This window comes from Corvus hawaiiensis, chromosome 3, assembly GCF_020740725.1.
Source record: "Corvus hawaiiensis isolate bCorHaw1 chromosome 3, bCorHaw1.pri.cur, whole genome shotgun sequence".
In the NCBI taxonomy this organism is placed as follows: domain Eukaryota; kingdom Metazoa; phylum Chordata; class Aves; order Passeriformes; family Corvidae; genus Corvus; species Corvus hawaiiensis.
Genome location: NC_063215.1, coordinates 35630790 through 35649397, shown reverse-complemented (window position 1 = coordinate 35649397; position 18608 = coordinate 35630790). Strand labels below are relative to the sequence as shown.

Genomic DNA, 18608 nt, shown 5'->3' with positions numbered 1-18608 from the left:
TCCCAGTGGGGCGGGGAAAGGTGGGCTTGGGATCCCGGGGTTTCTCCGGTAGAAGGAAGGCAGCTGAAAAAGCAGAAGCCTGCTATGCTGACAAATTCCTTCCAGCCTCTCTCTCCATCCAAACGCTGAGACCTAACTGCCCACCAGCCCAGGTGAAAGAGAGTAGCCAGATGCACCCGTCCTCCTGTGGCCAGGTCTTTCGTTTTTCTTAAGCACCCAGTAATTTGTCCCCCTGGAAACATGTATGGGGAAAATTCTTTAAGAGAAAAAGAAAACAGAAGGAGAACTCCTAAAACCCCAACAATTTATTAAACTGTCTTCAACTCACAGGTTCTCTTGCTTTTTTCTTCCTGTTCTCTGCCCCATCATGCTGGTAAAGGAATAAGTGCATGACTGAGTAGCTGGATGGGTGCTTACCTGCTGGCCGGGATTGACCCACCACAACTGGAAGTAAAGTTGTGAAAAAGAAAAAGAGTAATTCTGTCTGTTCTCACTGCCCTCCCATTTGGCGACATTTTCCTTCCCCATGTTCTCAATGGCTGTAGTTGCCTGTCTGTGTCTATACCAGCAGTAGGGCAATTTGACACATTTGGTGTAATTTTTCCCTTTCCTTGATTCTAGCTCTGAGACCTCTACTCACATTTAATTATTGAAATTACTGGAAAATATCAGATCACGTAGGATAATATATAATTGTCTCAGATGTCTTTCTATTTGAAAACAGATTTATTTGGCCGTGTTCCGAAAATAAATGATTGTATACTCTCCCAGGTACCAGGGAATATGTTATTCAGAACTCCTGTTTCTGAAGACAACTTTATTGGGTCTTTTTTCTCCCCGCCTATTTTTTATGTCACCTGTCCTACTGAGCCAGTAGTGGATTTGAGGTGTCACAACTTCATTTGACACTTTCTTGCAATCACTCTGCTTTATAAAAGCAAAACTTGGCCTTTGTTATCTTTGCAGTGAACCATGGGCTCTTATAAAAAATGGACTTAGGTTCAGAAAGACTGTTGAGTTCCCCTCATGACTTCTTCCTTGACCCTTGCCTACCTACTGCTCTTGCCTCCATTTCTTTCTGTTGAATAGCATGATATTTTATTTTGTTGTTTGCTTATTGACATAAGCATTTTGAGAAATAGTGTAAGTGCAAAGTACAATTAGTTACTGTGTAATTTGCTTTGCATCCAGAGTTAGTGGTACATCTTAGTCTAGCCTAAATACCATGTTTGGATACAACCATAACAGAAAGTTTGGTTAGTTTTGAAATGTGCAGGCAGTATCTCCATGAAGATGGAAAAGCAAGCACCAAGATAGGGGCTGGCCTAGAAGCTGTGCCCTTACAAAATGTTTGGTCCTTCTTATCACTTGCCCTCTCTCCCCAGCATTTTTATCTCTTTCAGTCTGCATTTCTCAGTGCAGAAGCTGTCTTAATTTTTGCTTTCCATAGTGCCAAGCACGATGTTAGTCCTGAAGTAATAATAATCAACAATGATGTCCAAAACCCCCAGCTTGCATTAACTGAGATGTGCATCTTTTCCTAATGCGCAGTTACCAAATACTGCACCGAGAAGATATTAAAAATGTCAGCTTTAATTCTAGTATGTTATTGGATTATAAAGCTGGCTATTGCTGTGGTGCAGAAAACATGCCTGTGTGTCAGACCAGTACTAATGTACTTGCCATTAGCAGCAACAGACAACAGTATTGTTACTGTCATTGATGGGTCACAGGGCAATTATTTGTGTAGGGCTTGCTATTTCTTTTTAAAAAGGGTGACCATTTAACTGGGATAGTAAATTGGTGTACCAAATTGAGTACCAGTTGGGGTTATTTTAATTCCAAAATTAGGGTGGTTTTCTGTTACAGCTGGTGAGGAGGCAGTAGCTCTGACCGAGGTAGAGGTGACCGGTCCGGAGAGATGGTCCCGAAAGGAATCGCCTTCCCGAGGCCCGGTGTCTTCCCTCAGCTGCTGGCAGAGGAGCCCTTGCAGAGGCTGTCAGCTCTTTAGTGATATCAGCTCGTGATTCCAGCTCAGCTCTGCAGGGCAGCCTCCAGGCCAAGCCAGACCAGAGAGAGAGAGACGAGAGGTTCGTGTGGCTGGTTCTGCACAAAGTAGCTTTATTGTTGGTCCATACTCCGGCGAAGGGGAAGGCCAGGGACAAGAGCTCTCTCCCCCGCAGGGGCAGAGGGCTAGCTTTTATAGGGATACAGGGGGTGGGTGTCAGAGGGTAAAGGCCAATGGGTTGCAAAGGATCTGCATAGGGTCTCCCAGAGGATTCTGGGTCTGTTTTTTCTCGCCATAAGTGCAAAGTTAGCTGCCTTCCCAGGGGGGTCCTGCTGGGAGGTTGAGCAATCTCCTTATCTCAGCAGACATCCCTCCAGGGCAGGGGCTGGGCGTACCCTACAGTTTTCTAGCTTAGTTTAAATCCCTGCTAGGGTAGGTTAGGATAAACTGAATAACAATAACAAATTGGTTAATCAGAGAGCTGTACTGGCCTTACCCTGTGAGTAGGGTAAGGGCAAGTTCTAGCTTACCTTCGTCTTATTTCTTTGTGTAGAGAAACTTTTATATATAAGAAACAACTTAAATTGAAAGTTACAATAGATGATTCTGCTCTCAAACATTCTGGGTTTAAATGCAAATGCTTTCCAGTAATTTTGTTTTGCTGCCTTCATTGTTGTTTCTCCAGAACATCACTTTGTGGTTTCAATTTAGACTCTGTGTCCTATTATTCCTCTCCTAGCCAACTGCGCTCCATTATAAATGACAGGTGACTTGTTTGAGGTACTGCTTCAACTCATCAACCTCATTCCTTTTGGTTTACCTCCATGGGTTTTTTTGCTACCGTTGAATCACTGTCATAGAAGCACTGCAAAATCTGCAGATAAACAAATTATAGAGACATTGAGCAACTCTTGTCTTTTGAAACAGCTTCAGTTTATTCATCCAGAGCAGGGTGAATTGCCTCATGGCAGATGCCAGGGAGCTTTCAGCGATGTTCACAGAATAGCAGGAGTTTTGCAGGTCTGCATGCAAATACTCAGTAGCAACATTTGTGTCTTCTAACACCTGAGTGTGACATTAAGTGTTGAATAGCATGACATTTTTCTTGCTGTGGACACCAACTGCTGTGTCCAGATCCCACGGTTCTGTGGTTCAGTGTGTTTGGCTGGTGTTCTCTTAACACGGCAGCAATGCTATTGTCTCACTGCCACAGGCTTTATCCCCATCCAGTCGTCTTGCACATGGATTGTGCAGGTCAGTTCTGTGTTCTGAGTGATAGATGCTTCTTCTATCTGCTTATATTCAGTGATGATATAAAGGTATATCAAATTTTCAGTGTAAATAGTAGAAAAATGTTTATTTCAAAATATAAAACATCTATAAGTCTATCTTACATGCTTTTAATCACTTCCTCAAGACTGCAAAACACTTTATTATTTACATTCTGTTGTGATAACTGGGCTTTCTGTAGTGCAGGCAGGATGGCACAGCTGCAGATGTGCCCTACCACAGGGCAGCAGCACAGCCAGTGAGGGGCTTATGAAACAGACTTTACACCTGCATTACTGACGCTGGGTTATTACAGCCCCAGTGGGCTGGGCATCTTGTCTTTTGCTACATGTGTTTCCTTGCTTCTAAAACTATGACTGTGAGTCTACCATAAGACTCACGACTTTCCCATCAGCAAGAAGGTCATTTTCTCAGCAGTGCAGCTGGGAAAAAAGTCCCTGTGTGGCCATCAGCTGAGTTACACAGGTGAAGGGCAGACCATCAAACATGATAAAGCTGATGTAGCTGTCCCGACATTAATGGAGCCATTGCCAATTTATATCAGCCAACGATGCTCAGTGTAACAGGAGGGGGTCAAAGTCTCTTGTCTTCCCCCATCAGTCCTGCTTCAGAATATAGAATTGAGTTGGCACATAGATAGAAACAGGGCTGACTATGTCTGAAGAAAGCATGAGAACACATCTGGACAGACATGGAGTCAGTTCCATCATGAACCATCATAATGAGAAGCCTCTTCACAGCTCACAAGTGTCCTTCCTGCAGAGAGAGGACATTGGCTATAAAACAAGAAGAGGGAAGAATGAAATTCAGTCAGTATTCCATCAGCTGTGCATGATGGAGTCCTAGATTACAGGCTTACTGAGTATATCCATGATGCAACAGCTCTAGTCTCAACTTCTTTGTTAACCTCATCAAAAGTTTCCAGTTTCTATCTGTGACTAATGGGAAGCATGACATGCAACAATCCAATTGTATAGTTGGTGTAGGCTGTTTTCTCAGATTACTTGACTTGTCCTTTACCGGGCTTTGATTTATGTGGATGTAATATGAAAAGGACAAGAACAGTCCTTTGTCTGAGCTTTGAAAGAAAACTAAGGTATGGGACAATTTACAGCTTCTGCTTTGTAGCTGAAAGGAGGTTTTGTGAATTTGTTGGAATAAATATTCTCAAACACATGAAGCAAGATGAAAATGCACTAAATTAAGAGTGCCTTTTAAATTTATGGCTACTGGGAAGAAGATATGAGTTGCTGTTTTAGTTGATTCACAGTAATTATTAAGATCATATTTTGTGATTGAGACACACAAAACCAGCTTGACTGTTGCACCCTCTTATCTCGGGAGCGCAAAGAGCAGTGTCTGTTCCGATCCAGCAAACACAGCTCCAGCACCCAGGCAGTTCTCTGTGTAGGTAAACAAGGCCTGAGCAAGCCCCACAGAGGACAGGGAACATCACACAGCAGAGGGTTCTGTGAGATGCTGAGAGGGAAAATGTATTAACAGCCTGCCTGAAAGAGACATTTATTCTGTCCTTAAAAGTGCTTTTTAGATTACAACAGGCACATAAAGAAACATCTTGGTAAGCTGGGGATTTTGGAATTGGCATCATAATTTGCAAATGAAAACCTATTTCCTAGCCTGTTTTTTTTCAATGATCACATGAATGCAAAAGAACATCTTGTTGTACAGTAACGCTGATTTATTTCGCAAATATTTCTAGTTACCTGTGGATTTATTAGTGAATGCATTACAATCTATACCTTCCTCAGCTTCTAGATTTTGACACTTGCTTAGCAAGAGTCACCATTTACACAAAAGTATATTAGCTTTCCCCAAATTAAGAAAATTTTTCTTTGAAGTAGAAACTCGTTACATTTTGTTGTTACGGTTACCAGAAGACTAGTAAGTAAAAAAGACCTCACATGGGCTATTTGTTTTTTAGTGTATCATTTCACATTTTAAGGTGGATTTTTGTCTCCTACTCTACTAGGCAGATGTTACATTATTAGAATTAACAATTTTTATTTCGGCCATAGAACATAATTTTAAAGCATTTTTGAAAGACCTGGAATTCAGAATCTGTGAGACTTTTACAACCCTTAAACCAAATCTCCTGTCATAGATGGCACTCTTCCACATGGTTGTCTCTCATATGGCTACTTTCATATCCTGATCCACCCTTAAATTGATCAGTTGGTTTGATTTTGTTTTTTTTTTTTGTCCTGCTATCCTTACTGAAAACCTGATCCAGAGTCTCATTCTCCTGATAGGAATCTTCTGATTTCTGGGGTAAGTGTATCCCTGGCTATATTGCACCTGTTTTTTGTTGTGCCAACAGCATTCTTTAATACAGGCAGCTTCCTTCCTGGGTTCTTAAATCTTATTCCATGCTTAGGGAACAATTCTATCTCCTCAATGTTAATTTTATTTATGGTTTCATTCCCTAAGATAAACCTGGCATTATACCAAATTCCGTGTCTGTGCCCGCTTGAATTAATCTCCATTGTGTGGGAGTGAGCAAATTGTGCATGAGGTGTGAATCTTAGCAAAGAGACATTAATGCTTTCTTACTTCTTCTGGGAACACCTCACTTCATGCCTTTGTGAGTGCTTCTCTTTTGTCCTCAAGTCTGCTGGACACTGGTGGCTCACCCCAGCTCTTCTTCCCTTCCATTTCCAGCTGTGGAGACCTAAAGAATGCCATTATTCTCTGGCAGAAGAATCTGATTATTTCATAAGTGCATGACCTCACGCTTTGTGTGTTGATCCTTTCCTTAGTTTTTCTGATCCTCATCTTTATTTATAATGCTTCTGACTGTCACATCAGCAAGTGTTCTTATAACATTTGTAGTGGACCATGTCACTGTGCTATGGTCACTAGTGAAAATGTTTAATAAGATCAGCTTATAGGCAGAACTACTATCCCCTCAGGCCAGTTACTTCTCTTTTGGGTTTCCGATGAGGATTTGAACCTTGAAAGTTCATTTCAGACCTCAGCAGGAGTCAAGATCTTGGTGCTGTCCTCCTGAGCCCTGTGCCAGGACTCATCTACCAAGCAGAATCAGCCCTTCAGCTGTTATTGACGCTCACTGGGCAATACTTGTTCCTGACAATTCATGAAAGACAAATGCTCTAGTGAATGGAGTTGCCCCACTGTGGTAGAGGGCTGTTGGAGTATTATACATTGAGTTATTAGATAAAAATAGCAGATTATCTCATTCTTATTTAGCACTGTATTGCTGGTCACTTTGGGGTTGTTTTTTTTCTTTTCTTTTGTTTTGTTCCAGAGTGGTTTGTTAATTTTAATGCTTGGTATAAAAACATTGTGATTCTAATGACCAAATGCTCCTTAAAAACGCAGCGTTACACTCCATCCCTTCTGCTGTGAGTACCAAACACAGCCTGATGATAAACTGAGACAAAGTTATAGGAGTGGGAGCAAGACAAGGGTCATATTCCAGTACTGTTAAAGGAAACTGTTGCTGGCCTGAGCTTGGATGCTGGATGTTACAGCTTTGATAGCTGTGTGACTATAGACAGGGCCTGGGAGATTCAAACTTTTCCTGCCTGAGTGCATAAACTTTCAAAGAGATGTTTGACAGACCTTTGACAGATCTGTGCTTTGGTTTTTCTGTATGTGACGTTATTTACCTTGTGGGCTAATAATAATGCACTGTATCCCGTGTAAGCTTTTTTTAACTGCGAGCTCTCCAGATCCGTCACTCTGCGTGGTGGGAGTTTGTCAGCACCGCCGTGTCGAGCAGCTTTGTGCCTTCTGTAACACCGGCAGCACCTCACAAGTGTGACCCACCCTTTCTCTCTGCAGAAAGGAAGTGCAAAGTGCCTGTTGTCATGATCTTGTGGGGGTGAGCATGGAGCGGTTGCCTGCTTGTTTTAAGTGTACAACCTTCTTGGTGACTCTGTTTGAAGACGTGAGTGACAGAAGCGTGCCTGGGAGCGGAAGGTGTTTGGATTTGCCGTGGTCCAGGGTTACTGTGTGAGGTGCCTCCATAAGTGAAGAGGCCACTGTGAAAAGTTTTTGTCTTGTGTGAAGTGAAATAGCTATCCTGAGCCCAGGTTTTCAGGTGTCTTGAAGGTGACTTTGGGATCATGAACTTGATTCAAAGCTTCATGAGACAGCAGCACAGACAGCAGGTGTTAGGTCACTGCCATGTTTTATTAACGTCTAGTTGGAAGGACCTTTTTTATCTACAAGCTATGTTTACAAACATTTAATATGCACCGCACAGTTTTTGCCCTGTCACTAGTTGTGTTTCTCAAATGCAGGCTACACTGATCAGCCAAAGGCTGGTTGGTCTGTTCCCAGGATGTTCTGCATTCCTCTGCCTCCCATCACCAACTGGAAATGTTTTGTCTTGCTTAAGCCCATTTCAAGTAGCAACCCATATCAAGCTAGCCTTGTTCAAACATAAGCCAGGTAGTGGCCTGGCTTCATGAGGGGAAGAAGATGAATGAGCAGAGTGTCTTCAGATTAGTAATATGGTTTATATATTATATCACATTCTTTATTACCCTCATGCATGCACAACAAACGCACAGGGATGCCATATGTACAGCTGCAGAAGGTAACCCAAGCTATTATTAGTTATTAATTGAATATGATCCCCTAAACAAAGATGATACAGTAATGCACAAAGGGACACATGCACATTTACATTTGATATTTTGTGCCTTGAAGTTTTAGTCACATAATCTAAGCACGGGTGTAAGTGTTTGATGATGTATATGAAAATGGTTTTGATTATTTAGAGGACAGCATTAAGGAATTCTGAGATTGTCATGGGTTTAGACACAGCCTTTGAAACAGCTTCAGAGACCAGGCTCGTTATGTCAATTAATAGTATCTTGTGCATCTGATTTCATGAAGAATTCAAGATCAAAGGTCACATTAAAGCAGTCTTAATACTGACATAATTTGGTGATAATAAAGCACAATTTTGTCTTCTTTTCATTGTAATGAAATGATGTTGCACACATTGCAAAATTATGGTAATTTTATTTTCCTGTAATTCATAAAGAGAATAATAGCTGAGCAACAATGCACTGGGGCATTTTATTAGGAAATTGAGGGCCATATTCACTAGTTTTTCAAGATAGCTTTTATCCTTCCCTCTGTGTTTTTGTTTTTCAGAATTGCATTGCTTTGGTATCATCTCACTTCTGCAAAAGACAATTTTGTTAAATGTATCCCCAAATGCACTGATGGAGTTATAACTGTTTGGCAAAGGCTTGGAGACAAAGATACTGCTGTGAAAAATGAGTCTTGTCAAAAGAAAACTGATTTGTGAGCACAAAATATGGACAGTGTGGTCAATGTTGTATTATCCGTTTTCCTCCCACTTTCAGGTGTATCCACTATCCTGAAGTAGTTTTTATAAATCAGGAGCATCTATGCGGACTCTGTCCACCCTTCTTCACTGTCAAATTATATCAGAATGGAGATTTTTTTCCGTCTCTCAGCACTATGGTTTTTGCCCAGTGTAACTGGATATCCCGGGGCTTTGTGGCTGGCACTCTGGGATTTGGACACTTAGTTCCTCTTTGTGCATCTGTACCTGTCTATAGCTCTGTCTTTCATCCGTGCCTACGAAATGAGAGAAAAGCACAGTCTAGTCTTGAAAGAGATATCATGAGGAGAAACCTGTTAAAAGACTGTGAGTGTTAGGCTAAGCAGTCAAGGATTTAGTAGATGAAATATGGATTTGCTACAGACTGTTTCTAAAAGAAGGCGTATCTTGTTCCAGACTAATAGTTGTGTAGCATTTTGACACATAAGTGAAAAGCTGTTGCTCCCAGTGTCTGCTAGGAGATCATATTATTTCCTTCTCTTAACTTGTAATGTGTTTACCCTGCCTTTGATTTATGTAGCCAGGAACAAGAAGTGAAGCACTTACACAGGAGAGATAGGCAAGTACTTGTATGGGTTCCTTGTATTCCAGAGCTGTTAAAAGCTAAATCTTCAGATCTTTAACTCATAGGATAATGTTTCTAAAGAGGACACCATAAACCTGTTTGTATGTATTTATTAGTTTCACTACTGTTTTATTTCTGTGCTATTTAACAGCAGCTGATATCTTCTTGTGATTTTCAAGATCCCAGGGTGTTTATTGTCATTGCAATTGTTCTTTTGTTGAGATCAGCAGAATAGCTGGACTTCTTCAGCAAAAAGACTGCAGGTCTCTTTTAGCCAGTGGGCCAATAGTTCATGCAAGTCTAGGAAATTCTGCTTTTTGTTAAACTGCAGCAACATATTTATACTCTCACAGAGTTTTCATTAATGTAATATCCAGTCTTCTTAAAACATGTGCTGCTTGTTTTGTCCTAATCCATCTGTTTTAAAAACAAAAATTAAAGGGGGTACACAGTATGTGTGTTGCTTTGATCACAGATTTGGAATTTCCTGCCTCTTGTAAAGGAGCATGGGTTAGGTGTAACTCCAGTCTAACACCCAGATCTAACATTTGCCTTGCAAAAGTGGGGGCAGTCCTGTCTTTGCAAGGTGTTCTAGACCCCTTTTCCAAAGTGGAAAAGCAGCACTTCAGATGCTCAGATAAATTGTCAGGGGTGTCCCTTCTTTTACAGGCAGCTGCTAAGACCTAGGAGGGATGCTGTCTCCCTTGTTGCCACCAACGGAAGCATAAAGAGGTGACTTCTCAAGTATGTGCTATATTTGTATAATCTGAGTTTCATCATTTTGGCTGGGCTGAACATCCTACAGGTCATTAGGAAGGGTATGTAATTTAGGAAGGTTTAACAGAGGTGCAGGCAGAGAAAGGTTCTGTCTTTCATATAGATGGTATCTGACAAAATTTCACTTGTTTGCTGATGCTGCCTTGCTACTTGGTACTCCACAAGAGAAATAGCACTTGAAGACTAAGGCATGGTCCAACTGCAAATACTACATCAAACAGGGTAGAAGGGTAAAAGCTGAACTCTTCCAGTGAGCCCTGATGACTGCCCACATTCTTACTAAACCCCTACTATCCTGGCTCTTTCCTTTCATGCTGTTCATGTACCATGCAAATACTCTGATGTCTGTGCAGCCTGTATCTCTTTTGTCAGCAGGAACATAGCCCTCTAACCTCTGAAAGCAACACCAGCTTCTCTGGGCAATTACTTTGGCCATTTTGTGCTAGAAATTGTCCTTTAGTACTGTGCTAAATTTAAAAATAATATGTTTTAAATTACCCCGAAGGAAACTGTAAAAGGTAACAAGCAAGGGGTGAAGGAGATGAAGGGTGAAGAATTAGAACTGGATTTCAGCTCATGTTTTGCACATAACAGAGCCAGAACAACATAACACCCCTTTCTCTCTGCAACAGAAAAAAATCCCTCAGACAGGCTCTTCTGTGAGACCAATGCAAAGGCAGTTTAAATACAGCAGAAGCAGACTCACTGAAAAAGTTGTGAGCGGGTTCTAATTTCCAACATCCTTGTTCAACACAGGCATCCAGAAGATGCACAAGCAGAAGTCCCTGCAGCCAAGTCCAACCCCACACTGATTGTCACTTGTGTAGGTATCAGTGCTGAACACTTTCCCACCCCATGAAATGCAAGAGGGCTTTTGCCTTGCAAAATTTGGAGTTCTTGCACTCTACCTGAAATCCCCCTGGTTGAGGGTTCATGTGGTTGGGGGTGAAGCTGAGCTTCCAGGCCAGCACATAGCAGGTATGGAAGGTATATGCTCCTGGGGATTCCTTTCTAGTTCTTTCTGGTGGGAATGTGGATGAGGGAATTAATCAACATGGATCCTATTATGCCTTTTTAAAAACAGGAGTTTCAGTTAAAGAAACACCTGCTTAGGAAAGGTTAACAGACCCACGCACTGCTTTAAAACTGAAACAAATATAAATACTTGCAAAACATTTTATAAGTGTTTGTAAAATGCTTTGTAAGTCAGAAAATGAAAAAGAAAATTAGTTTAAAAACTTAATTAAAAATATTAATAATTTCCTTACTAATGTAAAGAAATTCCAATTGGAAAACTCTCTGGTGTCAGAGGCGCAGCAGTGAATGCTGTTGGATATCTGAGCTCCCAGACGACAAATGGTTTCTAATTTAGGGCCAAATTAAGCCCCCATTTATGCTAGCATGTGTCCCCAGGAACTCTTTTCACTTCATCAGGGTACTTGAGTCTTACCCCTATGTAGCTGAGACCATAAATGAGCCCTTATGAAACTTTTTGCTACTGAGAATTCTTTCAGAGCCTCATCATTATTGAAGTTCTTTCCTGAATAATGAACAAGCAGACACAGTAGGCAGAAAAGACTGACAGGCATGGACGTGCTCTTATAAAACCATGAAATGTCCCAAAACTTGATGATTCTGACTCTATTACAGATAACACTCTTAAAATTAGTCCTTACTGTTTACTTCCCACATTTAAGTCCAATAAACACTGGGAATCCAGAAACTGCACATTTTTAAGGAGTTGACTGGACCTGATTACAACAGATACCACTTTGTTATTCATGTGGAAAATGGTCTTTCAGTGACTTCTTTCCAAGCCTGGGTAGAACAGGACTTTACAGGCAGGCATTTTTGTGGTGCAGGAGAAATGTTACATGTGAGTGTGACCTTCAAGCAGTCACTGTTATGGGCACGTCTCTTGTGGATGCCATGATAAATGATGTTATGCTGGCTAATTAAATCAATGCACCTCATTAATGCCTTGCAGCTTCTGAATTTCTTGTCACTCTCTAGTCCCATGGAACACTTTCCGTATCTGCTCTTCCCAGGCTGACATCCAATTTTTTTGCACTTCTCTCTCTGCAGAGATACAGCAATTCCAGTACTCTCCATCTCAAAGTAAGTTTGAGGAATATATTTAGTACATCCAATAAGAGAGTAGTTTAAAGGTAACCAGTAGCCCCTCCTGCTTCCCCATTAAATTTATTTTCCCTGTTTCACAAATGAAGATCTTTCTGTGTCTTTTGGACTTAAGTTATAAGCTAAACAATGAAAATAATTTTTTTATTATTATTTAATATGTTGGGAATTGCGTTAATGCAGGGAGAGAACAGCTGCTGAGAGATGTTACATGAAAGAATGTAAAGAATCCCACAAGGATTCTCACTCTCTTGCAGCACCGACAAGGATCTGCGTTAGGAATATGGCAGAAAATATTGTCCCCACGCCTGTTGTGTGTCTGTCCCTGTGCTTGCACATAATAGGAAGCCTTTTTCTGATCCCTTCTTGACTTTTGCCATCTATTAAATACATAATAAAAAGAGGTTTAAAACCTTTCCCCAAAAACCTCCCAGTTTTTCCACAAAACTAGTAGCCTAAATATCTATTGGAATATGTTAATTCTCTTGATTATTCTTTCCCCCTCCCAGTAAATCATGTTTTCAATACCACCTCAGGATGGAAACAAAAATTATTTGGGGTTTTGTTACTTCTAAAATTTTTTTCCCCTTTCTCTTCAATCTTTATTTACAATTTTTTTTCACAGGGAAAAAAAGGGAAGATGAGGAAATGAATTTCTTCAGTTAAGCATTTCTCTGGAAGAACTTGGAAGAAGCACGTTTCTATAACAGCTGAAGGAGCAAGAAGAAACAGAAAAGAGCAACTGCCGATGTTTTAGCCAAGCCTAGCAGCAGCCCATGTCTGCATTGCTTGTTATGATTCAAGTGCATGTTAATAGGAGTAAAACTACATTGGTTTGAATGCACTGAATATCAGTAATTCCCAAACTCCCAAACAGAGAGCTTCCTGGCTGTGGGCAAACACCAGCCTTGACTTGGACTCTGCAGTGTAACTGCATTTGATCATCACACACTAATGCCTACACATGGACTTGCCCCCATCCCTGCAGCATGCCAGGATATAGGAACACAGCCTGGCTCCTGCCTGGGACTTCTGTCTTGTCTTGCTTGATTGTAAAGAGACAAAGGAAGGATTCTGGAGTAGAACCTGGACCAAAATCTCTCCCTGCACCACTAGAGCCATTAACTCCAGACCACACAGCTGTGCTGCAAGTGGGAATGGAAAGGTGAGAAATAAACAACCTGGCCTTAGAGACATTAGACTGGAGTGCTGCCAGGGGAAAACAATGGGATGACTACACCCTCGCTTAAAAGTTTGCCCAGGAAGCCTTTTGCAGGTCACTGAAATCTGCTTTCTGCTGACCCTGGAGCTCTTATTCGGGACTTGTCCTGCCTTTTTTGCACTATCTATAGTAGGTATGTTAGTAAAGGCCCTGGATATAAAAGAATTCCTCAGGCTGTGTTGCTTCATCTACCGCTAACATGTCACATCGTGGTTTGTCCTGCAAGAATCTGGGCTGCACTCTGAAATCCAGCTCATTATTCAGAGATGATACAACAGCTTTTGCCTGTCCTGTTTCTGCAGCTAATAGAGCTGTCAGCTCTGCTGTCATTCCTTGTCCTCCCATCCAGAAACATATAGAATGTCTTAAAGGAAACAGGTCATCCTGAGACTGACTCTTGAAATAAAATTGACCCTTATTCAAGTGTACATACAAAATAGCTTGGACTTTTAGCTTCAATTGCTATTTGTATTTGCCTCTTGTTCCACAGAGAGTTAATGTGGATTGAAAATATGACATTTTTCAGGAAAATATCTGTTACAGGTGCCAAAGGCTGTTCTGTTGCCAATGCTCTGTGATATTTTCATGGCATGTTTAGAAGAAAGTCTTTCCTCTCTGTCTCCTTCATTTGCCTTAAGCCCAGCATTACCATCTCATTCAAGAGATGATAATGACTGTGTTCACTTGTTGCATTGGATGTTTGTGCCAAGGGTATTTATGAATGTTCTAGCTCATTTTAAATTCAAACTTCAGTGCCTGGAGACACTTTCATAGGAAAAGCAATTGAGTCACCGTAGCAGGGAAGGAGAGGTTCAGCAGGTAAAGTGGCACTCAGTCAAGAAGGTGCTTGTTGGCTAGTAAAGTACAGGGGATGACAGCTGCTCTGACAAAGTGACATTTGCATCTCCAGAAAAGTGAGACTTCTTAATTTAACTGGAGAAGTGTCAAGATCATCTGCTGAGTAAGTTAAAAGGAAGTAAGTTTCAGATAGAAAGACAGAAAGTTTCTAGAGGGAAAAATAAATCTGCTCAAAGCCCCTGGAAAGAAGATTAGTTACAGATGGTGGTGTGGAGGAAAGGTTTTTCTCTGACAAGTGCAGCCTGTGACACATGGCATGCAGGGAGACAGTGCCCCTGACATGTCAGAAGACTACCTGCAGCAAATAAAAGGGATATAGAGTAAAAAGGAGCTTTTATATTTTTATTTGTAAGTAGGCTGATTATAGCCTTCTTTATTATGCCTTAAAACCCTTGTTACTGCAGTGTTTATTTTGAGTACTGTAAATAAATGTTCTCACTTGGATTTTGCTCAGATGGAGTTAAAGTACTTGATTTAAAGCAAGATGTTCCTTGCTGAAGGCTGCCACAGCCCTAATAGGCAACCGGAGATGTGGTTGCCTAGAGGTGAGGAGGTGAAGCCACTTCTTCCCACAATGAGGGCTCTTGGCAGGATGCTGGTGAGCATACCTGAATCTCGGTGATCCTGTGGGAACTTGTTACCCATGCACTTGAATCATGCTGTGTTTTTATTCCTCTTTGTAAGAGTGAGCACCCATGGTAGGAGTGAGCTTACTTTTCTCCAGTTCTTTCTTTGTTCATGAGCAGCTCCTGCTTTGCTGGGGGTACAAGCAGTTTACTAGCAATTATGTCAGAACGTTTGCTAGCATCTTACTTTGACTTTTAAGTCGTAAAGCAGCAAGGGGAATTACTGCTGCCATCTCCAAAGCAAGGCAACAAAGGCACAGATGTAATAATGCATGCACCTAAGTACTTGCCCAGTTTTTCTCACATTCCTCTTTTTGTTTTCCCAAGCAAAAAGCAGACTCCCTAGCAACCATTTTAAGGCTGAGGGCACACTGAAAGCAAGCTTGACAAATGAAAGTAAAATGCTGCAGCATGTGGGACTGGTGGAGCAGCCCCGTGGAATTATCAAACCCTCATTGTGCACAGCCCCACTGGGCTGCATCCCTGGGGGTTACAGGGATGGGAAAAATGCAAGCAGCCACCTAAGCTGGTAAAGCAGGAGGTGCTTAGGAGAGAGGCTCCTGTGTCTTAGCAACTCAGAATCCTTTCCCAGAGTTAAGTGCTGTGCTTTTTTTTTTTGCTTTTTTTTTTGCTTTTTTTTTCTTTAAGAAAGTGGTAGTGAACATTAGGCTTACTTCTTAACAGGAGTGGAGAAATGAAAGTCCCAGTTTTAAATGCTGACCAAGTGGGCAGGACACTTACCTGGGCTGCAGGAAGCACAGATTCAGATCCTACCTTTGCCTGAGGAGATCTGACCATCAGTGTGTTGTGAATAGACTCATGGCCAGGATGGGGTGTCTGAGACAGAACTCTGCCTAGTGGTGTCATCTAAAGACTCAGTGCCAGCCATGTAGTCCTGCCCTCTTCTCCATGCCAGCTGTGATGGCTTTCTAACCACACAGCACACTGCTACAATTCACAAAGCAGGAGACATTCACCTTGGTTTTGTTGCTTTAATTTCTCCTGGAAGGGGAGAAAAAAGGAAGACACAGGTGCTGAAGAGCAGGACCTTGTTCCTTGAGTATCAATGACTGGACGGACCCAGTTGCACCATTTATGATCTCACCTGTCAAAGCTGCTCACTCAACATCTCACGGAACTGCAAAATGTACCCTGAACTTGGTAAAGACTCTTTAGCCCATAGCTGAAATGCTCATCTATTAAAGGTGAGACATGGGCTTTCTTCTCTTGTCATGTATTTCCCACTGTATTTTTTTTTTCACTTGAAATCATACTGAGCACATTTCAGTTGCATACCTGTCATATACAGTAAAACTGAGATTCTGCAGTCTTAAATAACTGGCCAGGGCTCCCAAGCAGAGAAATGTAGGATTGATTGTGTTTTGACTCACATTGTGTAATCTTCAGTTATTAAGTAAACTAGGGCAGCTGAGCACTCCCTTCCAAACTCAATAACATGTATAATTTTGAGGAACTTTAGCAAATGTCCTGGTTGCCTGCCCGTGGCGTGCCTTCCCATATCACTCGTGAGTACTGAGCTTGATAACAGATAGCTAGAAGTCTTCATGTTCTCATCTGTCATTTTGTGCTCCAGTGGGTTCTACTAGCAACAAATGTTATTAGAAATGTATCAGCCCTTGGAGGAGATGCATAGGAAAATAATAAGGTGAAGTAAGTGTCAAATGTCTAGCCAAGATGATATTAATACCAATCCCCACTAAATAAACTGTCAAACCTGTCAGTGTGACCATCAGGCAGGGAAGTTAAAAGGTAAAAAAGCAATCAGTGTAGCTGACTTTTAAATATATCTTCCAGTTCTTATCAAAAATGGTTGTCATCATTCTTGGGGATCTTTATAGCAAAAAATAAAGAGGCTGTATAAATGCCAGATTTTTTTTCTCCAGAGATTTTTTAGTGCCAGTGAAAACTTGCTGTTGCCCAGATCCATTAGTGTTGGTAGAGGCTGAGCATTAGAGAACCATATTCTATCCCCACCTCCATGTACTGTTTAGAAACTTGAGTGATTCAGAACATCCACTGTCTGGTGTCCATGGTCATGGCATATTAGACAGGCAGTGACTAAAATAATTTCAGTGTCCATGACAGGCATCCATAGCAGGATGTTTGAATTCAGCCCTAAATCTTTTTGATGGTGTTGAAATCCTTACAGGATATCAAATGTGTTACTTTTTTTGGATTGGAAAAAATTTTGAAGTTTTATGTAAAGTACTATGTGGTAGAACTATGAAGGCCAAACTTGCCTAGTCACTGAGCCTGAAAATATTAATATGCACAAGGGTAATAAATCCTACTGAGTTACTTCACTTTAAATATGGTTATTGAGCCAATTAAAAGTGTAGTCCTCTTGATTTCAGTTACCTTATTTCTTATACATACTCAACTTAGTCCTACCAAACTTGCCCAAAATTACATGATAGCACTCAGATACTCCACAACTGACTGTTCTCCATCAAGGCACAGTCCTGATTTGTTATTAAATCAATGCTTATTTTATTTACTCGTTGTTTGTTCTGTTTCTTTAAAGGTTCTGCAGTTGAAATAACAATACTTTATTGATGCTGGTATTGAAGGAAAATTGGCAGATTTTAAGTGATCTGTTACTGAAGCAGTATAAACTCTGCTTCAGGACATATGACTTGGATATGAGCGAATAAGTTGCTCTATAGCAGCCAAATTTAGGATTTTAGGAACTTCCTTTGGAAGCAACGTGTTCTGGCTTCTGTTGGAAGCAAGACATATGACAGTTCTCGTACAGCATAGGAAAGCTTGTGTTCTGTAACGAAAGAGAGTTTACCCTCCAAACTAAACATTACCCAAGGGAACTTAGGGGCACCATGTATTTCTGCACTTGGTTCACTACAGCATATATATCTTATATATGCTATAAATCTTATATATGCCATATGTATGTATGCTATTTAAGTTATATATGCTATCTTAGCATATATAAAACTATGCAAGAGTTAGTACATTCCCCTCATATTAGCTGGTGAAACATCAGCTGATATTGTCTGTATATTTAGGTTCAAAGGACTTGTCAGAAACAGAGATAGTCTGGAGCATAATATAGTCAAGTTCTATTTGTTTTTGGTAAGGTGACTCCAAATTGTATTAGAGACTGGGTGGCAGCTCCTGAGGCAGTCACAATTATGATAGTTTTATCAGCACTCATTCACCATTTTCAAGAACAAAGGTTAATAAACAGGAGATAGAATATTTATTCTAATATAGGTCCCTGGGGTACTAAGTCATCTTTAATGAGAAATGAGGTAATTACCAGTTCTGTCACCTTTCGTCTTTCAAATACACTTGATGCTGTTTAATATGAGGCCCATGTTGTTCAATAGAAAATAAAGACTTAGAAATTATTGTAAAGCATTTCAGTATTATTATATTAATGTAAAGACAATGAAGCTGGAATATCAAAGTATATATTTCAAGGCAATTTGAATGCCTTTCTTAAATCAGAATGGAATGAGATGTCAGGACAAAAAAAATATATCAGTTGTTCTGGTCTGTCATCACCATAATCATCACAGACTCAGCTACTCAAGTTCGAGGTATTTTGGGCTTGAAATGGAAAACACAGTGAAGGAATTTGACTGTGACAAATTTTGGAAGGATGCATTTATTTGCATCACCTGCCTTATAAGCAGAAAGCTTGTGGAGAGTGATATGAGATTGGCTAGGATGAAAAAAGTCACAAAAGTAATGTGTGAGAAGAAAGAACAAGG

General features: G+C 40.8%; 1 protein-coding gene across 2 annotated transcripts in view; it reads left to right on the top strand.

Annotated features, from left to right (window-relative positions):
* UBE3D (ubiquitin protein ligase E3D) overlaps positions 1–17367 on the top strand; it is a 99384-nt gene extending 82017 nt beyond the window's left edge. The window contains exon 10 of one of the 2 annotated variants that reach the window (XM_048297673.1): positions 12773–17367. In XM_048297673.1, the coding sequence (XP_048153630.1) occupies positions 12773–12799 (27 nt within the window). In that variant the 3' untranslated portion in view covers positions 12800–17367. Of the gene's footprint in view, positions 1–9900; positions 11184–12772 lie in introns of those variants that run through there. The other variant, XM_048297676.1, reaches the window with a different exon arrangement.
* The last annotated feature ends 1241 nt before the right edge of the window (positions 17368–18608 follow it).